The sequence below is a fragment of the Thamnophis sirtalis genome, unplaced genomic scaffold (genome assembly GCF_051295495.1).
Source record: "Thamnophis sirtalis isolate CommonGarterSnake01/CBP01778 unplaced genomic scaffold, rThaSir2_p1.2 scaffold_5, whole genome shotgun sequence".
Taxonomy (NCBI): domain Eukaryota; kingdom Metazoa; phylum Chordata; class Lepidosauria; order Squamata; family Natricidae; genus Thamnophis; species Thamnophis sirtalis.
The window spans coordinates 97,666,063-97,692,667 of NW_028261385.1; the positions used below are offsets into that span (position 1 = coordinate 97,666,063).

The 26,605-nt window shown below is 39.0% G+C and overlaps 1 protein-coding gene across 1 annotated transcript; it reads left to right on the forward strand.

The window, feature by feature from the left end:
• Nucleotides 1-1,322: 1,322 nt before the first annotated feature.
• Nucleotides 1,323-26,605, forward strand: CHRNB3 (cholinergic receptor nicotinic beta 3 subunit). Its single transcript, XM_014061753.2, has 6 exons — nucleotides 1,323-1,493; nucleotides 4,588-4,739; nucleotides 9,816-9,860; nucleotides 22,699-22,808; nucleotides 24,141-25,011; nucleotides 25,097-26,605. Exons 1-6 carry the CDS (start codon nucleotides 1,439-1,441, stop codon nucleotides 25,229-25,231), a joined length of 1,368 nt encoding a protein of 455 aa, XP_013917228.1. The 5' UTR covers nucleotides 1,323-1,438; the 3' UTR covers nucleotides 25,232-26,605.

The following is a 26,605-nucleotide window of genomic DNA, read 5'->3' on the forward strand; positions in this document are numbered from 1 at the left end:
TTGAGTTTAATTATTATGCATAGTCAGCCAGATGTTTAGATTGGTTTTGGCATTTTTAACTACCAATTGAGTTCTTCACCGTGACCTGGAAAAAGTCAGATTATTTTGAGCCATGGTGGCACAGTGGTTAGAGTGCAGTACTGCAGGCTACTTCTGCTGACTGCCAGCTAACTGCAATTTGACAGTTCAACTCTCACCACACTGAAGGTTGACTCAGTCTTCCATCCTTCTAACATGGGTAAAATGAGGATCCAGATTGTTTGGGGGCAATAGGCTGACTCTGTAAATTGCTTAGAGAGGGCTGTAAAGCCCTGCAAAGCGATATATAAGTCTAAGTGCTATTGCTATATTGATTGATTGCACAGTCAGCCAGATGTCCCAACTGGATTTGGCATTTTTTAATCCATCTATCAAGTCCTTCCTAAAGACTGGAGATAGGCAGATGTTGATGTTTGATGGTGTTAGAGGTATTGTTGTAGGATGTAAGCGATCCTGAATAAAGTTGCCTTTTCAATTGATTGATGGTGAATTTGTCAATGGCAATGATATTCAAGTGGTGCATCCAAAGCGCCTAGGACTATTAGTAGTACTTTTGCTATCTTTTGCCACAATCATTCCATTTCTATTTGCAGGTCTTTGTATTTTGTTATCTTCTCCAGTTCTTTCTCTTCTATTCTGCTCAAGGTACTGCCACATCCACTATTTAGACTTCTTTGTCTTTCTTACTGACAATTGTTAAGTCTGGGGTGTTGTTGTTATTATTATTATTATTATTATTATTATTATTATTATTATTATTATCATCATCATCATCCATAGTACTATTAGTTAAAGTAGTTTTTATTAAATTATATTCATATAATAAATGTTTGGGAGTTGATGAACAATCTGAAACTTTTTGAAGAGGTCAATAAGCTGAACAGGTTGGGAACCGCTGCTTTGTGGCTTCCATAAATGGACTGCAAAAATCTGGATGACCATTAGCTGTCAGCAGGTGCACAATGCCCCGCCTCCCTCTCTCCCTGCCTCCTTCCCACTATCTACAGGGTATCTAGATTTTTCACCCTTTATTTTTTAGCATACAGAGGATAATTCAAACCAAGCACCTATTTGATTGCTGTTGCCTAAGATTATTCTTTGAATTCGCTTAACTTTGGCTTTCAGAAGAATCCCAGTTATTATCCAAATAACAAGGCAGAATTTAGGACCCAGGGGTTATTTCCTTTTGTAGGATTCTTGCGTGCAGCTTCTGACAGCTGACTGAAAATCAATGAAGTGTACTCTAAAAAGCTTCACAGTGGTGCAAGATAAGGCTTAAATCTCTTCTCCCTGCAACTAGCGTGCCAGCTGTTATGGTTTAGAATTATTTTTGTGTTTTCGATGGAAGTGGGTTATCACTAAACATCCAAAACATCCAGCAGGAGGACCAGCTGTGGTGATGAGGTTCTTAGATGTCATTAAACTGCCCCTCCTTTTTTGTGCTCATGGTTCAGGTAAGTGCAATTTAACAAAGTTCAGCAATTGGTTGCCTCTCGGACCATTTGCAGCAACACAGAGATGTATTTTTATGCACTAATATTACTGTGGTCTTCTTCAAGCATGTTGGAATTAACTTTTCTTTGTCTTTAAAAGAAGGGAAGTAGGAAAAAAACAGTAAGCTACAGAAGGCAGCAGGTATCGTATTTCGGTTCTTTTTTCTGATGAACAAGCTTGTTCTTTGGAGTTTTAATACTTTAGAGACATTCTGCCAAAGCTTTTGATCAGAACATCCCCCCCACTCCCCAAAGATACCCATGTATATAGCTCTATCATCATGTATGCAAGAAAAATATACCTATCCCAAACAGGGTATCTTTGCTTTGATAGAACCTTTCTCTGATACTGCAGTTCTGCTCCTGTCTGTTTTGAAGCAAGTCTTTCATTTTGTTGAGTCCCCTTGAACTTGGATGGTGAGAGGGCAAACAAGGCTGTGGAGGGAAACAAGAAGGCAATAAGAGATACGTGCAGGAAGCTCTTGTGACATTTTCATGCACAACTATTAATTATTGAGAAAGGAAGAAAAATGTGTGGATGATGGGAGGGCAAGGAGATTTATTCAAACTAGTTTATTTCTAGTGGGAATAGCAAAAGAGTGAGTCCTATTTATGGATTTTGCTTAAATGTACCTTCTTGGAATGTTTATACAATAGAACTTCAGCTCCATCATCTTGTTCCAACCTACCCATTTGCTATTCTTTCTTCTCTTGCTTCCATCATCAAAGAGCATATATTTGGTTCTTTACTAAGGCCAACATATCCGGCTTGCAGATAACACTAGCTGATGGCAAAGAGTGAATTAAATAGATGGTAGTTATTTACCAAAAGTCTTAAAAGAGATGGAAGTGGCTGCCTTTCTCCTCCAGCTTTGTCCTTTTCAAGACTGTTGGTTTTTTAAACAATCATTGCTTTGGGCAGATAATTTATATTTGGAGAGCTTTTGAAGATTTTTTTGACTGTTAGCAGCTCAGAGCCTTCAGGATTGATTGATTGGTTGATTATGTGCCATCAAATTGTTTTCAGTTCCCTTGTCTCCATGACAATGCAACCATCACCTGGTCTTTTTCGGTCTTCCAACAGTGAACTCATCACAACTATAACTGTGGCCATCTACCTTGCTGCTGGTCACCCTTGTCTTCTCTGTCCTTCCACTTTTGCCAGCATTAGAGCTTTCTCCAGAGAGTTAAATCATCACATAATGTGTCTGAAATAGAATAACATGAGTCTGGTCATTTGCGCCTCTGGTGAGCTTTCTGGATTGATCTGTGAGATGATCCATCAGTTTGTTTCTTGACTGCCCACCATATTCTCAAGAGTCTTCTCCAGTATCAAAGTTGAAAGGTTTAAAAATTTAAAGATGACCCTCTTCCTATCCTGCTTCAGGAATGGGTGACCTACTAAAAAAGGAAATAAAGGCAAAAGAAAAATAACCAGTAAGTCTCCATCACAAATGAGAGATTCTCTTTTTGTGTGAGGAGAAAATCCGGAGGTATAGTCCACTGCAAGTTTACTTGGAAGTAAGTTTTCCCTCAACTGAGGTTTATTTATTTATTCTTCAGTATTTGTTGGCTCAGACTGTTTTCATAAACAATTTCATCTTCCTTATGGATTCTAATTTAACTCTTATCATTAATGTTTAACATATGCATCCTTTCAAATAGATCTAAAAGAATTCATTTGCATTATACAAATAATTATTCTTTTTTCTTTTATTACTTTAAAACAAAGACATACATTTGGAATATATCAATGTGGACAATAAAAATCAGTAAAGTTATACCATTAATTCTCAGTATAACACTAATGAAATATTGATCATAACAGAAAGAATTGTATTAAGTTATTTGAAGAAGACTACAAATCTTTTAGCTTAAGATCAAAATCTTAACTATATTATTATTTATAAATACTTAAAAGGGGGGGGGGAGTCCTTTGAGGTAGTCCAGTCATAAAACCAATGCCATGAGTACTAATATTTATTTGTAAGCTTACAGTAACAGAATCTTGTTAGTCTGAAATACTTATTTTTAAGACTTGTATTTCACTTATTTTTACTTTACAGAGAACTAGGGAGTGTCCCTTACAGGATGCTTTCTCCACCTCCAATTCCTTATGTGCACTGAGCTATCTCTTGTCTCACAGTTGCCCTGGCTGCAGCTCTTCCTCCTGTCTCTCAGGGTTATTCTCACAGTTCATTACACGAAACAATCCACTCAACTTTTCAGTCACCGGAAATCATCCCTGAACCCTAAACGTAATGACTGGATTTGCACACAACAAGATCAGTTATTTTGTATTATAGCCACTTAGCCACTGGGATTTGCAAACCACAGTTTCTGACCTAGGACCCCAAGAACTGAGATGGGTTAAAAGACAACGTTTAGGCAAACATGTAAACCTGCTTAGTAAAGGATTCTTTATAAAAGTATCCCAATGTAGCATAAAGTTTTTTGCGTTCTCTTCTATGAATAAGGTACTCTAGGTGCTTAGGGAGGAATAATGTTGTTTATGGCTGTTCTCTGTACAATATGACAGTTTGCTAAAAATTAAAAATAGACTCTTAGGCAACTGTTAAAACTTCAAGAGTCCTGTCATCTGAACAGTGTTTTAAAACTAGAGGTGGGAGGCACTGGTTTTGTTGTTTTTCTTCCTAAAATTGCTTTCATTTGAAAATAAGTCCAGACTGTTTCTTTTTATATATAGTCCATGTACTAACATTTATATATTGCCATAGACTTTTAATTCTGTTCAAGCTGTCATTTTGCATTCTACATTGTTCTGACTGTCATTCTTACATTAGTAATAATTATATGGCATACATTTAAATTGTCCCTTCCACAGCTAGTTAAATTATTTATGGTTCAAAAGTTCCCATTGGAGTTAGACTTGAAAGAAATGTTTATGCCATTGGCTAACTGGTTTTTTTTAGATGTTCTCTCTGCGTCTAGAACAACATTTATATGATGTGTCTATGATTTTAATTTGGCTATTGCAATTTTTTTATATGATAGCTCCCATTAGTTATCCTCCCCCCCTTTCTCTCTCTTTTAGCTTTTACTGTGTTCAGCTCATTTGCTGAGAATGAAGATGCTCTTTTGCGACACTTGTTTCGTGGATATCAGAAATGGATCAGGCCAGTAAAACATGCTAATGATACTATAAAGGTATATTTTGGACTGAAGATCTCTCAGCTTGTAGATGTGGTAGGTAATCTTTAAACTATTTTTTTCTGACATTCATTGATAGACGCAGTCACATTATCTCCCTTGATAAGGAATATTCCTGTTCCTGTTTGTCTCTACCAATCTTGTTAATAGCTTTTTTTAAACATTTAACAACAGCGAAATTGTTTCCCCCCCTATATTTAATTAGCAGAATGTGATAGGACTGGCTATTTTTTCAAATAGCCATCAGCTATACTGATTAGGGGTTATGGGAGTTCAAATCCAAGCTGAATAAAGCTACAGAAGGAGAGCAAAATATACCCTTATTGCTTTAGGGCAGGGTCTCCAAATTGGGCAACTTGTGGGCTTCAACTCCCAGAAATCCCCAACCAGCATGCAGGGAGATGGTCTTAAGAGTGGCAGTTGAGGAATAAAGATAAAGTATCTGAAAGATATGTGACTCTTACGAAGCATAGCTGATGCTTAAAGTGTGCAAAGTTCTTCATTTTTTTCTGTTTGTTGGTATGTGCTTGCATAACGTTTTGGGCCAGAATATATAAACTATGTGGGATAATAAAATATCTTGGGGCCTTCAGCCATGCTATTCTATCCTTTGATCATTTCTTCCAATTGTTCTTTACCAGGATAACCTGGAACCTTCAGAGTTCACTCTTTGTTCAGGCATGTGCTTGTGTGTGTACATCCGCTTGCAAAGGGTATATAGCAGAGGTGGTATTCAGCCAGTTCTCTCTGGTTTGGGTGAACCATTAGCGGCAGTCATGGGAGGCTCTACTCACCTGCCCAACATAATGCGTGACCTTCTGCGCATGCACAGCAGGCAGTGCGCATGTGCAGAAGGTGGTGTGTGCGCTCACATTTGTGAACCGGTAGGGAAGGTAAGTGAATCCCACTGCTGGTATAAACACATCTTCCATATCTCATAGACAATACAGATCTTTTATTATTATACATACAAATGCATTTTTTTTAAAAAAATGTGATTATACTTGCAGCCCTATAAAAAAATTACAGTTTACTTTTGCAAAGATTTTATGAAGGTGTGTATTTCTATGGTTCGTTGCACAGTCAGCCAGGTGTTCAGATTGGATTTGGCATTTTTATCCATCTACCAAGTCCTTCCCAAGGTGATGGTGTATTGGCATAGTATACTACATGTATAAATTCAAGCAGTGTGGCCTTTTGTAATTATCAATACACATATTTTTTAAATGCTGTTCAATAATTTTTGGGCTTGGCACCCATGTGCTGATAAACACTGGGACCACCACGACTGGTTTATGTCATAGTCTTTCAATTTTGATTTTCAGATCTTGATACTTCGTCACCTTCTATAATTCTTTGTCTTCCATTCTAATATCCCCTGGTATTGTCACATCAATTCCTTTTATTGGTGGTGTTTGTTACTTTATGATTTCCAAAGCTTCTTTGATTTTTCTAGTATTAAGCCAATTTTTAAATTAAGCTTATCTTGCTTTCTACATTCTTCAATTTTCACTTTTTTATGTTCTTTAAATTACTAATCGCATCTGATCTTAATTTCTTTATTTTGGACTTCAGTCTGATTCACTTTGGGATTGAGTATGGTTTTGCTTTTGGTTTTCTAATTTCAATACACTTCAGCACTGCAGGCTACTGCTAGATCAGCAGTTCAGCGGTTCAAATCTCACCGGCTCAGGGTTGACTCAGCCTTCCATCCTTCCGAGGTGGGTAAAATGAGGACCCAGATTGTTGGGGGCAATATGCTGACTCTCTGTAAACCGCTTAGAGAGGCCTGAAAGGCCTATGAAGCGGTATATAAGTCTACTGCTATTGCTATATTGCTATAATACCCAGTTTTTCTGTAATGACCACTGCTGTACCAAGCGGATTGGTTGGTTTGATGAATGGTATTTTCATCCTTACCATTATCTTATTCACGTCCTTCAGTATAGGTGCCAGGTCTTTTGGGGGCACTACTTTCAATGCTTTTAGTCTTTGTCTTTAGTAATTCTGCATCTATCATAATCTTCTCTTTTAATTCTTCTTGTTGGTGGAGTTGGGAAATAAGTTCATATATGTTTCTGTGTAGGCCTGTATTGGTTCTGCTATTATTCTAAGTTATCATTTCTGTAGCTCATATTATCTTTTTCCTTTATATTTGCAATTATTATCTGAGTTTTTTCCTCCTTTTGTTAGCTCCTCCATTTTTGCAATTTTTCTGAATCTCTTCCAGTTCTGCATCCCTGGATATTTTATTTCTGGTACTGAATCTCCTGAATTGATCTGCTAATAGTTGTTCAGTGATATTTGACAATAGATAAATTATTTCCCACATTTTAAGTGTTTACCTTAAGTTATTAATCAAGAGAGAGAACACAGAGGTGAAAAAGGAGAGTAACTTCTGTTTGAGCAGGCTGGTGTCCTATGTGTTCATAAAATAGATGTTCAGCTTTGCTCACAGTTGCTGTTACTTAGAATAGTTAAAACAATGTAAATATCTATAAAAAGAAGCCAGAAATTCCCATTTAACTTTCATATAACATTCTTATATAGGTACATAATGTTTAAGTTAAAAATAATTGAATTAAAAAATATCCAGGCTGTGTTAGATATTTTGATGAAAACATAGATCCAATGGGCAGTTTGCTCTGATAATGCAAATTTCACATTGGGGAACAAATTTAAAATAAAATTGTAATTATAATGTTTTGGAGCAAATGCTGTATTTAGGGAAATACTATATATTGTCTTAGCCACTGAAACCTAAATGCATTTACGAATTTGGAAAAAATACCAAGTAAGCATCCTATTAGAATGATGAAGTCAGTAAAACCATTCGTTTATTAGAAAATCTTATAATGTTGACTTTAAGCTTGAAGAAAAAAAAATCATAAACATAAAAACTCAAACATAAAATTATGCATTTATGTAGAAATTGCTGCCTGAAATGCAGCAAGGATCTAATAGGAGGATCTAATGTTAAATAATACAGAAATTGGTCAGGGAAATTTCCTTTCCAGGCCTTATTAGAAGAATTGGAATACTGTAATTCGCTGAGTGGTCAAAAAGTGGACAACAGAAAAAAGAGGACATGTAATTAAACTATGGAATTTGATTATATATCACTTTAGGTAGGCTTAAAAGGAGATTAGACAAATTAATGGAGGATAAGTTTGTTAATGAGAGCCATTTGGTGGTATCATTCTTTCTCAGTCCTAGGAGGAAGGCAGTAGCAACTCACTTCTGGAAATGTTGCCAAGAAACTTCATCGGAGTGAAATCCTCCCAGTTTGGTCTGGTTCAGCTGAACCGGTAAAGACAATTGCTGTTGGTTCTGCAAACCGGTAGTAAAAAAAAAACTTCCGAGGATCACATGGCTTACAGCTGATCCGTGTGATCGTCGGAAGCTCCCCCCCAACTTTTTAAAGCATTTTTTTCCTGCCAGTTCGAATAGGAAAAAAATGGTTTAAAAAGTGAAAAAAGGTTGGCATGCCCACCCAGTCACATGACCCCTCCAAGTCACGCCCACAGAACTGGTGGCAAAAAAAAATTGATTTCATCACTGAACTTCATGGACTTGTCTGTATGTTCAGCAAGAGTAAAGACTGACTTGGAAAGACACCACAGATAGAAAGATTACTAGTCCCTGTAGCTACTGATTACCTTTTGGTATTATATCTTCGGAAGTGAAAATGGCCTTGAGCGCCTGCTTATGTGATGGCCTGTCATGGGGCCTCTAGTTGTAGTTAATCAGACACTACAATTTGCCAGAACTGGAGCCTAAAGACTGTTGGTCAGCCCAGTTAAGATAAAGACTCTAGGCTTCTCAATCCAGAGGGAATTGCTTGCTGTAGCATCCTATCTTTTCTTCTATGATTGAAAACTTGGAATATGCCTTGGTTATGTCATAGCCTTGGGCTTCAAGATTTCCAGTTACTAGTCTGGAGCCCCTGCCTGTCACAGGGAAGGGCAAAGCCAAAACAGCTGAATTTATTCCAGCCACATGGCTATAAAAGACTCCAGAGCAACTTTCATGATGAGGTGTTTTACTTCAGGGAACATATGATTTAGGTGTCATGGTGTAGGCAGTGGTGGGTTCCTACCGGTTTGGACCAGTTCGGCTGAACTGGTAGTGGTTTGGCAGCCTGGGTCGCTGGAACTGGCCACGACCCCAAACTGGTTCCCCGGGCAGCACCAGTGGTGCCGCCATCTTGTTTTTTGGTTCTGCGCATGCGCAGAACAATTTTAATTGCATTGTGCATGTGCAGGCAGCGCAGTGAACCGGCAGTAGTGCCTGCTGGAACCCACCCCTGGATGTAGGGTAGCACGGAGATCATGGTGGTGTCTGAATAGGATTACTAGATATCTCAAGATACAAAAGAGGACACAGAGAATTGGAAAGGAAGAAAAGGAAAGCATGCTAACAGTTTAATTTTCAACAGTTTTCAATAGTTTAACTTTCTTGGTATCTACAACAAAAATCACAGTTGAAAACTGAAAAAGAAAATAGGTAAACTTACATGTATATGCAATTAGAGTACTTTTCCAGTACGAGAAATACTGTTTTTCCAGTCTTAGAAATGTGCTAGAGCTGTTCAGAAGACAAAGGCCTTCAGGGTACAGTTGATTAAGGTCTTGCCACTTTCAGGCAGGAGGGGGAGGGTGGTAATCAACTAATTAATCAGCTAATTAGAACTGAGCTTCTTAACTTGCAGTTAACTGATTAAGGAATTGATTGTGTGATGGAGAAAAACTGCTTAGGAGAAGAAAGCTTGTTAGATACTCAAAAACCCCAACGATATTTGACAATGTTTGCTGGATAGAGGACACAAGGACAAAATGGAGGCTCTATTCTCCTCTTGCAGAAGGCCTCTAGTAATCCTACTTCTGAATCAAATAATTAGGTAAACAGTTGTAAAGTCATTCTACCCTCCTTTTCTATCCTTACCTACAAATAGCAATCTTAAAGCATTCAAGTTTAATTATTTTACATAGGGCTCCTCCTGGGAAACAAAATATCATCAGAAAATGTAGCTGACTCCCTGGGGTGTGTAGGGGATATTTAAAAGAAAATAAAAATAAATGACTTGCTGTTTTCTCCCCTCTTCTCCAACAGGATGAAAAAAAACAGTTAATGACAACTAATGTATGGCTGAAACAGGTAAAAATAGACCTATGGTATTTTAAAATGTTTAATTGCTAGGATTGTTAGCAGTCAGTGAGTTTTAATATCCTATAAATATTTTTCAGCTTGTGAGACAGATGTTCTAATGTGGTTCTATGAATCTATAAATCAAGCATCACCTTAATGGGTATAAATTGGCTTCTGTCACAGATACCTTGGTCTAAGTAAGTTAACATTTAAGGATAATTCCAATTAATGCTTTATAAAAATGCAAAATCTAATGCAATCCAATACAATATATAAATGGCTTTACCAATAGAAGAGAATATTTGTAACTAAGGGTTGACCTGGGGAGTTCTTGGTGCTCCCTGAGCTTGATGGTTTTCTTGCATATGTTTTATTAGCCAACTAGGTAATATCATCAGTGCTAGCATGAATGGCTTTTGTTTTAACTAATGTATTTGAATAGCAATTTTCTCATTGTATTTTAAACACTTGCAGCAGAACCCTAAATGTTATTTTTTTTAATTTATCAAATCTATTTGCTTCCTATCCCTCCAAAGCAGTGGTGGGATTCAAATAATTTAACAACCGGTTCTCTTCCCTAATGACCATCTGGGTAGGTGGGGTTCGGTGGTCATGTGATTGGGTGGGTGTGGCCAACTCAAGGTCACTCAGGTCGATGGATGCTTCGCCTTAGCTGTTACAATGTAATATGGGTTAACCAGAGAGGCAGTTTCTGTAAGCAGGGCAATAAAGATTAGGCTAGAAACACCACCAGAATATTTGTTCCTAAGGATTAGCCCTGTAAAGTGGAAAAAAACAAAAGGAGAATTCTTCCAACAACCGGTTCTCAGAACTGCTTAGTAAGTTACCAACCGGTTCTCCCGAATAGGTGCGAACTGGCTGAATCCCACCACTCCTCCAAAGTGACTCTAGGCTGCTTAGAAACATTCAATTAAAGCACCATATTGCCAAGAGCATTAATTGCCAACTTCAGTTGGTATATCTTTATTTTATTTTTATTTATTATAGAATTTATTTGCCTCCCATCATCTATCCAATGGCTTTGGGTGGCTTACAACACAAAAACATTAAAACCATCAATTATAAAATAACACAGCAGATAAAACCATTAACAAAAGATGGCAAAGGAGGGAGCCAGACACACTGGGGTGGGTGATATGTAATTAAGTTTTAATTAGTCAACCGCCTTCAGCGGGCCATATCTGCTATGATCTTTCCTGCATAGATATACCCAGGGGTGGGCTGCTATGGGTTCGCCCGGGTTTGGGAGAACCCGTAGCTAATATTATGGCCGGTTCAGAGAATTCCCAAATCCCACCCCTGGCTGGCCCCGCCCACCCCATCTCACCCCCTCCCAGGAGTCTCCAAGAGGCTTGTTTTGGATGCGAGGTAAGTGCAGGCCCTGTGTGGAGGCTCAGGGAAAAAGGGAAATGGGACTCCTGGAGTTCCAAAAGAAATGGGCCCATTTCCGGCTTCTAGAGGGCTTCCGGAGCTCGGTGGAGGCAGTTTTTGCCTTCTCAGAGGCTCAAGGAAAGCCTTCGGAGCCAGGGGAAGGTGAAAACATTGCCTCTACCATGGCGCAGGAGGACGAATAAGCCATGCCTACCATAGCCATGCCCACCCAGCAACCAGACAGAGAACCCGTTACTGAAATTTTTGAAGCTCACCTCTGGATATACCTTTCCTGAATAGGGATAGCATAGCAGTGATTTATGTGGGTGCTTTTCATTTAGACTACTGATGCATTATATGATGGCAATTGATCCAGAAGCTTCAGCTGGTCCAGAAAGTGGCAGTGAAGTGATTGAGTGGGGCCTCTTGCTGTATACACTGTGTCCTGATAATAGGCCCTGTACCAAATTCAGGCTTCCAGTTTTGATACATGGGGCCTAAGCAATCTGGTAGACCACTTTTGCTATGATAAACCTGACTGAAGTGTACAATGCAATCTCTAGATAAGTCATTTCACCACAATGCTGTTGCATTATTTTGTTCTTCACTGTTCTAGTTTTGCTTCTCCTGTTCTTTCTATCTCTTTTTAATACATATGTTTTTTTTAATGTAAATTCACTATCAGATTATTATGGCATTTAGTCATTTTAATTGTGTTGTTTGTATACAGCTTCAAGATAATTACATGAGATATATGAGCTCTCTAGGGCTATAAGAAGAAACAAGTCCTTCATCTCTCCTTCTAGCCCAATGTGATCAACAGTGCAATCTGAGATATATATATATAGCTTGAAATAGATCTATACTAGTCTCCCTTTATTTATTTATCAGCACAAATAAAATAAAAAACAAACACACACACACACACACATATATACATATGTGTGTGTGTGTTTTATTTATACACACACACACACACACACACACACACACACACACATACATACATAAATACATACATACCAGGGCTGGGTTTCAACCGGTTCGCACCGGTCCCTGCGATCCGGTTGGTCGCCGAACCCGGAAGTAAGTAACTTCCGGGAACGGCGAAGCCCCCCCCCCCGCGCCCGCGCGCGCCCGCACACCCGCGCCCGCTCCTTACCCGTTTTTTTTGAATTTCGCGCTTTCCACGCATGCGCAGAACGCCTGCGCGATCCTCCAGGAGCAGCTGGAGCATAGCGCAGACGCTAATACGCAAGCGCGCGGTGCGTGCGTGAGACGCCGCGTGCGTGCACGCGCGCGCCGCGTGCGTGCGCGAGGACGCCGCCGGCCTCGTTCCAACCGATCCGGTTGGAACGGGGCGAGAAACCCACCCCTGATACATACATACATACATACATACTGTCCTATTTGGACTTTCCCTTATGAATTGCATTTGCGCATTTTATTTAACTTACTCAACAGTTGCAGTAGAGCAGTGGTCTCCAACCTTGGCAACTTTAAGACCCGTGGACTTCAACTCCCAGAGTTCCTCAGCTAGGAGGAACTCTGGGAGTTGAAGTCCACAAGTCTTAAAGTTGCCAACGTTGGAGACCACTGCAGTAGAGGACTCACACGTGGCTCGCACATGTGATACTCAGGAAAGGGAATTAGAGAGTTTCATTAAATATAAATCCACATCAGCTGTATTGCTTTTGTCCTTGTGGTTGCAAACTGGAGCAGCCTTTGAGCATCATCACATAACAGGGACATTTCATAGTTAATATATCAGTGGAATGTTGGTGCATGTTTTTTAAAAAAATAATATCAGTGGGGAATTAGCTATAATTGTAATGTTGGCTTCTGCTGATGTTGCAACCAAAATGGGTCAGAACCTCCAACAATCAACCAACTGATTCTGTCTTCTGAACGGCTGGTGCCCAGGTGCCCCCGCTACTAGCATAAGAGAAAAGATTGGAGCATTGGGAACTGAGAAGATGAAAACCAATAGGATTGTATCCTTTTTCTCTATAGATCTGCCCTATTTCTAAAACTGTAGTAGTTGTTCTTTAGAAGAAGCAATTGGAAGGAAAAATCAGCACACTTACAACAGTCTGTTTACTGACCATTCAAAGTTAACAACAGCACTGAAAAAAGTGACTTATGATCATTTCTCACCCGACCGTTGTAGCCTCCCCAGGGTCACATGATCAAATTCAGATACTTGGCAACTCACTCCTACTTATGACAGTTCCAGTGTCCCGGTGTCATGTGATCATCTTTTGCGACCTTCTGACAAGCAAAGTCAATGGTAAAGCCAAATTCAGTTAACAACCATTTTACTAACTTAGTAACTGCAGTGATTCACTTAATAGTTGTGCCAAGAAAGTTTGTAAAATGGGGCAAAACTCACTTAACAACTGTTTTGCTTAGCAACAGAAATTCTCAATTTTGCTCATAAGTTGAAGACTACCTGTATTTTAGCAATGTTCTTCTCTCCAATAGTTTACTAGAAACCTGTCTATTCTTGTCCTCCAGCTGGTTAAGATTAAGAATAAAATCTTGGACCTTTCAATGGACTGTTGCTAAAGTTAAATTTGAAATGATTTGCAATTTAATACATATGGCATACTTTCAGTAAAATAACATTTTACATGTTAGTTTAGGGGTTGCTAAATTTTTTGCCATCACACCTCCCTTTATCGTAACCATAATGTATATACCTCCCCTAAATATCCACACACCAAAATGAATATAAATGGACCAGTGGTGGGTTACCAATTTTTTTACTACTGGTTTGGGCACACTTGTGCCCACGAAGCTTTTGCGCATGCGCAGAAGTGACCAGGTGAGTGGGTGGAGTCTCCCACCGCCGCTACTACCGGTTCATCTGATCTGAGCCAAAGTGGGAGTAACCCACCTCTGAAAAAGACAATAAAAATGCTATTTTAATAAACTCATAAAAAAATATATTCACGCTTATCCTGTACTCTGTCTGCACCTTCTCAAGACCTCACAGTTTTGGAAACATTGGTTTAAACCATTAAGAATCTGAGATTGTATGAATGTTGTTGTTGTTTTACTGTAGCATGATCCCTGTCAAACTTTCTGACTATAGGTTTATGGATCTGAGGATCTGAAAACATGATTTTTCTGAATTGCTTCTTTATTTCCTGATACACCTGTCTGCCGTTCTGAAAAAGCTTCATTTGTATTGCAAGAAAGGGCACATAAAAATACCCATTGTTCATTGGCAAAGAAATCCCAAGCAGCCCTTGGAGATTATGATGTCTTCCTTGCCAAAACACTTGGATGACTAACAATAACTTGGGATTAAAACTGAGCTTTCTTTCAGTCACTGTAAAAAGACAACTTTTGCTGCAGATTCCAGTTCATATACTGAGATATACTTCTACAATTCAGCTTTCCTGAAGCTGATTTCCCCCCCCCCTCAAATGTGAGACTATAGCTCCAATAATTATACTACGATGATTGCTACCTGCTGTTCTGTGACTCCCTTGGACATAGTTGCTATCTGATTCCAGCAGCATCTAAAAATATGGATGGCTCCTTCCATGGGATTTCGCATACCACAAAGTGGGTTACCTCTTTAAAGGATCTGATTACACAGTGGAAGAGATGATATCTAATCCTTACATTGTGAGGAACCACAATGAATGAGGAACCACAACCAGGTTCTGGAGAATTGGTAGCGGAAATTTTGAGCAGTTCGGAGAACCAGCAAATACCACCTCTGACTGGTTCCAGAGTGGGGTGGGAATAGAGATTTTGCAATATCCTTCCCACCAAACCACGCCCACAGAACCAGTAGTAAAAAAATGAATTTCACCACTGGTGCATATGACTGTAAAGACCCAAGTTTCACAACCCAGTCTTTGATAAAAAATATGAATGTCCTTGCTTCAGTCACATAGGAAAAAATAAACGGTTTTGGAGAAGCTAGCAAGTAATGAGAAAAATTAAATCTGCATCATTTACTTCAGTATATAATTGATTATTATTATCAGGTGCACATAAGCTTCAAAGAGGATGAATAATTTCTCAGCACATTACACCACTTAATTAGAGAAAATAGGATGAAATAAAGAGATTGACTTAATGCATTGCAGAGACCTGGTGATCATTTAAAATAATGCCACCTGGAAGTAGCCTTTTGCACAGTAAAGGAGTTATGCTTACTTCATTTACTACTACATCATTCCAAATTTTCCCATGGTGGCCCATCTCAATAGATGAGTTGGCCAAAAATTAAGCAGAGGGAGAAATACCTTAGGACTTAGTCCAATTCTGTGCATATTTAGTTTGAAGTATCTCTCTTTGCTCCTTGGGAAGCCTGGAACATGCCCATTATTTTCTATGGAATGCATCCAAGAGAGCTGTGAAAACTTAGCATCTAACACCAAAATACATTATGTAGGTCAGAAGTGCATAACTTCTATTGGCTTGAGGATCAGATGGTGTTTTGCATGGCAAGTAAGAGTTCCCCCTCCTTCAAAGTAACCCCTTTTGTATTTTATTTATAATCTATTTTCTTTTTTTTTTTTGCTGTTGTTTAGTTGATTATGCTATTACCATTAAAAAAAAAACCTTTTAGCACTGATGGGAGAAAAACAGATTGCACAGGGAGAGAGTGTGAGCAGTAGAGTAATATATGGAGAGATACATTTTGAAGGTTGGAGGAAGGTTACAAGAGAAAAGTAGAAAGAGAAGACAGAGAAGTTATTGAGCAGCATTCCCCAACCTTATGGGGTTGGAGGCCCATAGCAGGGAATGGGGAGGGGAGGAAGAGGGGATGTGTTTGTGAGAGGGAAAGGCAATCTTGCACAGCCTCATTCGTGTGGGGAGGTGGGCCCGCTGCTCACATGACTGGAGCTGCACACACATGGGTACACTGCAGAGGTGATATTCAGCTGGTTCTTGGGCGAACAGGTAGCAGTGGCTGCGGGAGACTCCACCCACTTACCCCAACATAATGTGCAAACTGTGCATGTGCAGATAATGGGGACACGCGCGCACACATTTGCGAACCAGTAGAGAAGGTAAGTGGATCTCACTGTTGGTACACTGGCCTCCCACATGGCCCCATTTCAAATAGGCCACCTCCCAGTAGTGGGCCACGACTCACAGGTTGGGGACCTCTGCATTAGAGGAAAATGTAGTGTGGAAGTCAGGTTGAGAAGTATCATAGCTGATGGGGTATTGGGGAAGATATTCAGGGGGAAAAGTGAAGGAAATGCAGTCCAGATAGTACAAAGGAGAAGAGCAACCAGGGGCGTTATGACCCAGGGGCAAAAGGGAACTATGGAGACGATGAGAGGCCATGAACAAAACCCACATAGACCACAATTCTCCCTCTGATGTAAGGCATACAAATAGATGAAGTATAAACGATGCAAAAGGGCAAATTATTATTTTTTAAATAAAACATAACATACGGAATGAGAGTTTGGAGGAATTCCATCTGGTAAGAACTCTCTGTCTAAATTCTCTGCAAGAAGAAGCTTTCATTGCTAATATTGATTTTAGTCAGCACTCTCATTCTTCTGGCTTTTGCATTACCAACAAGGCAATGAAAAAACCGCTCTTTATAAATAATAAATAAAAGTGGAGATATTTTTTTAATTATTACTGTAAGAATGACTCCGTTCTGAGATGCAGCAGTTACGCAGTGCAGTGTGAAGTCAACAGAAGTAGGACAAAGAAAGGGGTGAGTGGGAAATATTACAGACTCAATATCTTAAGCCTGTAAAAATCAGCCTGGGGGATTTTACATGTCATTAAAAAAAAGGATGCCTAGCCTACAATATCTCCAGAGCAAGTAATTTTAAAAGGCTAAATAGAAGAGACCAGGGTTTCATTTCACTTTTGTTAACGTGGCAATCCTGATATGTTGACTTATGTATTTTCTACCCGCCCATCCCCTGCCCCAAAGATTATTCATAACTTTCTTTCCCTTGGTGAAGGGTTCCATTGTGACCCAGTAAAACAGATATAGTGCCTTTGCTGACCTTAATGGGGACACTAAATAGATAGGTCAAGGTAGTTGTGATAATGATGACTCAAATATGCAGGGGATCATGGTCCAAAATGAAGACCTTTCTTCAGAAAGGCGAAATGGGGAACCAGGTATCACACATCAGCCGCAGAAGAAGAGCAAGGTATGCAAAAAGAGAAGTCACCTTCTGGTTGGATTCAATCGTAAGGGATGTAAATTTAGGAAAGGATAAGGAGGTTTTAAAAGAGGTCAGGTGTCTGCCAGGTGCTACTGCCAGCAGAGACAAGAGGTATAGTCAAGAATGCAAGTAAGGATTGTGACGTTGATGCTATTATACATCTTGGCACTAATGATCTGTCCCAGAAAAATGTACTTTCTGTGCAGAATGATTTTCAGAACTTGGGGTATGTACTTAATAGTATAGGTTGTAGGCTTATATTTTCAGAGGTTTTACCAGTATATAAAGAACAAAAAGGGAAGGGCCAGCATGTAGCAGAGTTTAATGTGTGGCTAAAGCTGTGGTGTAAAAGGGAAGGCTTTGGTGTTATTAGTCATGATGCCTGTAGCTGGTCCAATGAAAAACTGTACAAAAGAGATGGTTTGCACCCATCCAAGAAAGGGACTGAGTTACTTGGCATTAAATTGACAGATTTTCTGAATAAACATTTAAACTGAGCAGTGGGGACAGAGAATTAATAGATACAGAACATTTCTGTCCCCAGCAAACTAAAATTCATAGGGTTATAAGTGCATGTAACATAGATGTTTGTGCGGGTAAGATTATCACTCCTGCTGTCAAGCAAAACCAAGCATTTAATAGTGATTGCCATACCATGTGCATGAATCATACAAGTGGCAAGAAAATTGGGACAGTCAGGCATAACACAGATTATGTAGACAGTAAACACGAAATCAATCAAAATGGACACAAATGTCTATATACCAATGCACAGAGTATGAGGAATGAACAGGGTGAATTAGAAATTCAAGTAAAAGAGGGCAGATACGATGATATTGCCATTATAGAAATTGGTGGGATGAAACCGACAAATGGAACATACAGCTAGAAGGATTTAAATTATTTAAAAGAAATAGACCTAATAAAAGAGGAGGTGGAATTGCACTATATATAAGAAATAACTACATCTCTACAGAAATAGTGCACAACAATGATGAGAACTATCTTGAATGCATTTGGGTCAATATTAAAGGTTGGGGGGGGAAATGAAATTGCCATAGGCCTATACTACAGGCCACCTAACCAAGCAGAGGCAGTAGATGAACTTTTTGCTAGTCAGCTAACTAAGGTATGTAGGAAGCACACCACAATAGTAATGGGAGATTTTAACTACCCTACATCAACTGGGAAACAAACTCTGCACCAAGTGGAAGATCCAACAGGTTCCTAACAAACCTACCAGACAACTTTGTTTTCCCAAAAGTAGAGAAGGGAACAAGGAGATCAGCCATATTGGACTTAATTCTCACTAACAGAGAGGAAATGATAGAAGGTGCTGAAGCCACAGGGCAAGTGACCATGCAATATTGGAATTCAACATTATGCATATACAAGTAGTAGAACAAAGTCAAATTAGAGTCTTGGACTTTAAGAGAGCTAATTTCAATAAATTTAGAGAGAGCTTGGGAAAATTCTATGGATGAGAATCCTCAAGGGGAAAACAACTCAAGAAGCTTGGCAAATTTTGAAAAATGAGATTACAAAAGCCCAGTCTAGCACAATACCAATGAAGAAGAAAAATAACAGCTCCCCAAAGAAACCAGCATGGCTGCATAAAGAACTCTCTGACAAATTGAAAGACAAAAAAGATAAGTATAAAAAGTGGAAAGAGGGGGACATAACTAAAGCAGAACATCAGCAAATAGCCCGAGCCTGTAAATATGAAGTGAGGAAAGCTAAGGCTCACAATGAAGTAAGGCTTGCCACAAAAGTAAAAATTAACAAAAAAGCTTCTTCCAACATGTTAAAAACAAGAAAAAGGTTAAGGAAACAATTGGCCCATTGCTAGGAGAAAGTGGCAAGAAGGTGACAAGCAACAGGGAGAAAGCAGAACTATTTAACTCATGTTTTGCATCTGTCTTTACACAAAGGGATAAAACAGTCCAACCTATCAAAAACAGCACCACAAAAATCAGATTAGGAACATAAATTGAAATAGGGAAGAAAATGGTAAGTGAGCACCTGTCTACCCTAGATGAGTTCAAATCACCAGGACCAGATGGATTACACCCCAGGGTTCTGAAGGAACTGGCAGACGAGATATCAGAACCACTGAATTATATCTTTCAGAGATCCTGAAACACTGGGGAACTACCAGAGGACTGGAAAAGAGCTGATGTGGTTCCCATCTTCAAAAAAGGGAAAAAAATAGATCCAGGAAACTACAGACCTATCAGTCTGACCTACTACTAGATAAAGTAGAAGAATGTGGGTTAGATAGCATCACCAATAGATGGATTCGTAACTGGCTGACCAACCACGTTCAATGTGTAATCCTCAATGGAACTGCATCTACATGGAGGGAAGTATGCAGTGGAGTACCCCAAGGCTCTAATTTAGGCCCAGTACTCTTCAACATCTTCATCAATGATTTGGATGAGGGAATAAATGGGGAACTCATCAAATTTGCAGATGACACCAAGCTGGCAGGAATAGCCAACACTCCAGAAGATAGGCTCAAGATACAGAAGGATCTTGACAAACTTGAATATTGGGCACTATCTAATAAAATGAAATTCAATGATGTAAAGAGTAAGGTTCGACATTTAGGCAAGAAAAGCGAAATGCACAAGTACAGTATAGGTGGTACCTTGCTCAATAGTAGTAACTGTGAAAGGGATCTTGGAGTCCTAGTGGACAACCATTTAAATATGAGCCAGCAGTGTGCAGCAGCTGCCAAAAAATCCAACACAGTTCTAGGCTACATAAACAGAGGGATAGAATGAAGATCATGTGAAGTGTTAATACCACTTTATAATGACTTGGTAAGGGCACACTTATAGCAATAGCAGTTAGACTTATATACCGCTTCATAGGGCTTTCAGCCCTCTCTAAGCGGTTTACAGAGTCAGCATATTGCCCCCAACAACAATCCGGGTCCTCATTTTACCCACCTCGGAAGGATGGAAGGCTGAGTCAACCCTGAGCCGGTGAGATTTGAACAGCCGAACTGCAGAACTGCAGTCAGCTGAAGTAGCCTGCAGTGCTGCATTTAACCACTGCGCCACCTCGGGTCACTTGGAATACTGCATTCAGTTCTGATCACCACGATGTAGAAATGATGTGGAGACTCTGGAAAGAGTGCAGAGAAGAGCAACAAAGATGATTAGGGGACTGGAGACTAAAACATATGAAGAACAGTTGCAGGAACTGGGTATGTTTAGTTTAAGAGAAAGAAGGACTAGAATGCCCCAACACTGGAAGTCTTTAAGAAGATGTTGGATAGCCATCTGTCTGAAATGGTATAGGGTTTCCTGCCTATGCAGGGGGTTGGGCTAGAAGACCTCCAAGGTCCCTTCCAACTCTGCTATTGTATTGTATTGTATTGTATACTTTGTGAAGACTGCCAAGAATGATGCTGTTACATTTTCAAAGGTCACAATTGTGTTGCCTCAATATTCCCCTAGGCTACTCCTTGCATTCCTTAAAAAAAAAAATAGCCATCAGATATACAGCTTTATGATGTCTTGACCCACAGCAACTCTGGCATTTTTTAAAGTCTTGTGACTACATTACCTCAGACTGAAATAATTTGAGGGCTGGCCAAAGTGGCTCTATCCCAGCCAGAAATGTTGAGGCGGAGGTGGGAAAGAGAGAACTGTTACAATATTCACGGGGAAATGATGGTTTGTTAGCAGGGGTGGGTTGCTGCCGGCATTACTACTGGTTCAGTGCCCAAAAACTTTGCGCTTTGCTCATGCATACACCAAATGCACGTTACGTGGGCATGCACATTTGCACCTAAAAAGGTCTGCGCATGTGCAAAATGTTAGAAAAAGGAAAAAAAAATACATTTCAGCAATGAAATTTGTTCTGTGCATGCGCAGAACCAAAAATCAAGATGGCAACACTGTAGGAGAACCGTTCAGGGGTGTGGCAGCCTTGGGTCGTTGCAGGTTCCAGTGACCCAGGCCGCCAAGTTACTACTGGTTCAGCTGAACAGGTCCAAACCAGTAGGAACTCACGTCTGTTTGGTAGGTTTATCTCCTTTTAAAATTGAAAGTGTTCAAGTCTCCAAGTGTTTTATCATTCATATGTGTGCCTTTAAGCTCTTCACCAATAACACTGAAATTGATGGACAAAAACCATACTTTTATACATTATTTTGACATCATCATATGTTTATAAAGGATAGAATATTAGGTCACAACCGTGTTGAAGGGAGCAGTGCGATGTTGGCTCTGGTGAGGAAAGTCTGCTGTTCAGGACTAAAATATATTTCATGCAAACGCCAGACCAGATTGTATGAAGGAGAAACCTGATTATGAAAAATATGTCCTTATTAATCATTCCATTCATCAGTTGCTCAACAAGAAGACTTATCTGGACAATGTACAGAATACAAACACAGGTTAAAAATGTAATGTTCTTAATGCAATTGAAGCAATAGCAAGTTAAACAACTAGGAAATGAAAGCAACTTAGTTTAAAACATTGCATGAATGATGCAATACTTATTGGCTGAGCTAGTGGCATGCAATTAACTGAAAATAACTAAACATACTGGAAAAGACTTAAATTATAAACTTGGCTAAATAATCATGGTAATCCCTAAGAGATCCTAAAGTTTTAAAAACCTGGGGAAATCAAGTTGCACGGTAAGGACATTTGACTTTGAGGAGGATATACCAAGTCAATTGTACATACTAAGAAAGGTCTGGAAGTTGAGTCATGTCAATTGAACTTTTCTTTTTTGTTTTGCTCTTTGTCCAAGTAGCTTCTTCAGTCTTCAGAAACTTTCAGAAGCCAGTGCTTGACTCAATTTCCAGACACCGCTACCTGGATGACTGAAAATCTTTATCAGTATTATTGGAAAGGGGTATTTCCACTCGTTTAAAGTCCAATTTGTTGAGCAAGCCTTTTTTATTCAACATACTAAGCCAAAACTAAACACAATACACCATAGTTGATTTGTTAGGTATAAATCCTGACATTATGTCCATATCAAGAAAAAAAATTTACATTAAGCATTGATTCAGCAGGCTAGCAATTACATATTGACCTGAAAAATGACTATGATAATATAAGGATGTCTAGCATTACAGGATATCATCATCCAGCATTTCAAAGAGTAAGAAATTATGGAAATTGTAGTTCAGCAATATCTGGAAAGTCACTTAAAGATTTATAAGATTGTCTAATGTTATTCTTAGCTAGGAATGATTACTTAATTGAGAAACTGAAATGGAAATCTAGTCATTTTTGTTGTTTTGTTGTTTGCAGGAATGGATCGACCATAAATTGTGCTGGAATCCTGAAGATTATGGTGGGATCACTGCAATTCGGGTTCCATCTGAATCTCTCTGGCTCCCTGATATTGTTTTATTTGAAAAGTGAGTGTAGAGATCCTAATGTGGTGAGGGGTGGCTAGGGGGTCCTACTTTCTCAAAGATAACCCTCAGTTTTAGAGATACCTGAAGGGCTATCCAGTTAATATCTTGGCTCAAATTAACAATACTGATCAACTAGAAGGACTTGCATAGCAACTCAAGTGCAAATCTGTGAAGTGTTTGTTATTGTTGTTTGTAGTGGTTTTCTAGTTGTTCTTGAATTTCTTTGGCCTAATTGAAATTTACCTAAGCAAGTTTTCTAAACCCTATAGACAGTCCATGTGCTTTGGCCTCACTTCAAAAACATCCATTTAATTCTTGCTGTATCAGTACAGTCTTGAAATATTTCAAAATACTTCCTCATTAATATAAAGAATAAATTAAATTGATCAAAAGCAATGGATTGGACCACATATTTTCTTCACTGCGGAGGCATTTTCAGCTAACATTGGATTCTGTAGACCAGGGGTGTCAAACTCATGGCCCATGGCCTGGATGTGTCACATGTGGTCCATGCCCACCACCAGTTTAGCGAAGGGGGAATAAGTTGTAATACATCATGTGACAACAACGTGTTGTTGTGAGTTTGACACCTATGCTGTAGACCTTACAGTCCAAAGGTGAAGAAAGTGGTCCAAACTCAGAGGGAAAGATCTGATCCCACAACATTCTTCTCAGGTTTCTTAGAGTCAGGTGTCCTTTCGTCTCTGAGCCCAGAGCAAAAATAAAAGGCAAAAATATATTCCATGGATATATCAGGAACAACTTGAATCTTCAGGAATGGGGGTGGGGGATAGTTAATGTATTTTAACTATTGACGCAATCAAAATAAGTTGAAAACCATGCTTAAGATGTGAGGGTGGTGGGAGGCATGGCTAAGATAAAGATTGTTTTTCATCTATATCTCCTTTCCTTCCTCATCCCACTTAGGATTGCTATCTACTAGAATTAATTGATTAAATATTACAGGCATAACGTGAAGTGTTCTGACTGAAAATTTAGTCTAAGGAAATCTGGTTGTGGGTCTTCCACCAGGCTAGTAAGTCAAAAAAAGTGTTTTTAGAAAACTCATATTTGAGCACAGGTTTTGCCAAAAGGAACAACTCTCCTAATCTTTTTAAGTTTTATTTCTGAGGTCTGATTTTCAGGCAAGCAGTAACTCCCACAAATGTGAGCTCACAAGAAATAGTATCCTTTTAAAACTAGTGGAAAGGATTGGGAAGTAGGCTACCACTATAACTGCAATAGGAAACAAACCTGACACAGGGGAAAAATTATTGCAACAAGGAGCATGATATGTAATTTAAGAACAGTTTTCTCCTCTATCCTTTCTAGTGCTGATGGGCGATTTGAAGGTTCATTGATGACAAAAGCAATAATTAAGTACAATGGCATAGTAGTGTGGAGACCTCCAGCTAGTTACAAAAGTTCCTGCACAATGGATGTGACTTTCTTCCCATTTGACAGGCAGAATTGCTCCATGAAATTTGGATCATGGACCTACGATGGCAACATGGTTGACCTGATCCTAGTAGATGAAAATGTGGATAGGACAGACTTTTTTGATAATGGGGAATGGGAAATCCTAAATGCCAAAGGAATGAAAGGAAACCGAAAAGACGGATTATATTCCTACCCATTCATCACCTATTCTTTTGTTTTAAGACGCCTCCCACTGTTCTACACACTTTTCTTAATAATCCCATGCCTAGGACTATCATTTTTAACAGTGCTCGTTTTTTACTTGCCCTCGGATGAGGGAGAGAAACTATCACTCTCGACCTCCGTTTTAGTTTCCCTCACAGTTTTTCTCCTGGTCATTGAAGAAATCATCCCCTCTTCCTCCAAAGTCATACCCTTGATTGGTGAGTACTTGTTGTTCATCATGATTTTTGTCACCCTTTCAATCATAGTGACAGTTTTTGTAATTAATGTGCACCATCGGTCCTCGGCCACCTATCATCCCATGGCTCCCTGGGTGAGAAGACTTTTCCTTCAGAAACTGCCCAGGCTGCTCTTCATGAAAGGACATGTAGATCGCTGTGCTTTCGCGGATCCGGAAGGTGCTCTAAAACCAAAGCCGAGAAAGTATAAAAACAAACAATTGAAAGATGGAGAAAAGGTGGTGGTTGCATTCTTGGAAAAAGCTGCTGATTCCATTAAATATATCTCCAGGCATGTCAAAAAGGAGCACTTCATTAGACAGGTAAGTTAGGAATCAAGAGTGGGCTGATGTCACTTGTATAAAATGAGCATTGAACTCACAATTCTTATTTTCCTCCCTCTCCTAGGTAGTGCACGACTGGAAGTTTGTAGCTCAGGTTCTTGACCGGATCTTCCTGTGGCTATTTTTGGTGGTGTCTGTGATCGGGTCTGTTCTTATATTTACTCCTGCTTTGGAGATGTGGTTACATAGTGGTTTGTAGGAATGAAACCATCAATCGTGTAAGAATCAACTGGAGGAAGAAGAAAACAGTCGATCAAGATGCCTGCTTAGGTAACATTCAGTGTGCACAGAAACAACAGGAATGTCACTGACACCAAACTATGCTGAGCAGATTCAGATCAAGTTTTAGATCAAGTCTTTTAGCTACTAAGCTTATGAGATGGGCATGGATTGCACAAATGACTACTTTCACCTATATTTATTGTATTTATAGGCATTTATCTGTTTACCAAAATGCTATAGAAAAACAGATAAGAATATGAATATAAGAGTATAAGAGTATTATGTACTGTATGTTCATCACCTTGAGTTATTTATAAAGTATCAAAGGGAAGATAAAATAAAATCTAGTAAATAAAATTGGTATTTTAGCATTAGAAACTTAGATTATTTCTTGTTTTAGTTTACATGACAGAAGTGCATGTTGTTGAACATTAGTTCTTAACAGCTCAAACCAACAAGGCCAGAGTTATAGTTCAGTTTAAACTGTAATAGCTTTTCCCCAAATAATCTTTGAACCTCAAAGAACATTCCATGAGTTGTTTCCTGCTCATTTATTGGAAATTTTTCAAACTATTCTCTGACTTAGCCCCTCCCTCATGCTTCCAAAATTTTGATACAAAGGAGGAAAATTTCCGAGTAGATGGATGTAATTTAACATTTAATTTTTAAAACTCTCCCATTTTTTTAAAAAAAGAAAATGTTAAAGAATTCCACAAAAACCACGAGGAAAGATTTATGACTTTCCATTAGATCAGCCATATTTAACAATCAAATTTCAGAATTCACTTTCCAATATTACACTGACACCAACTGTTGTTGGAAGGATGACAATTTATTGCACTATTTTTTTAAAAAAAAGATATTTGTGCATAAGCTTTATAAAAAGTAAATGTTATAAGCACAGATTTTATATTTTCACACATTAGAGATATATAAAGCATTAATAAAAACTGAATGTATGTGTATAAATGTGATGAGCAGCAGTGTCCCAATACATTTGTTTTTGAAATGAACTTCAGGACATAATCTTTTTCCATTACTTCCATTCTCGCATTCTCAAAAGCATCATTTGTGAACCTCCTTGCTGTGGGAAGCAGGGAGGAAAAACAGGTACTATTTAAATTAACAGGCTTTGCTTTTGATCACCCTGCTAATACATTTCGTGAAACTTACAGACCAGTGTTTCTCTATTTCAGCCATTTTAAGGTACATGGATTCAACTCCAAGAATTTCCCAGCCAGTATGGCTGGCCAGGGAATTCTGGAAGTTGACATCTATACGGCTTAAATGTGTTGAAACTGAGAAGCACTGTTACAGATTATTGGTACGGCAGGATCCAATCTGAGTCAGT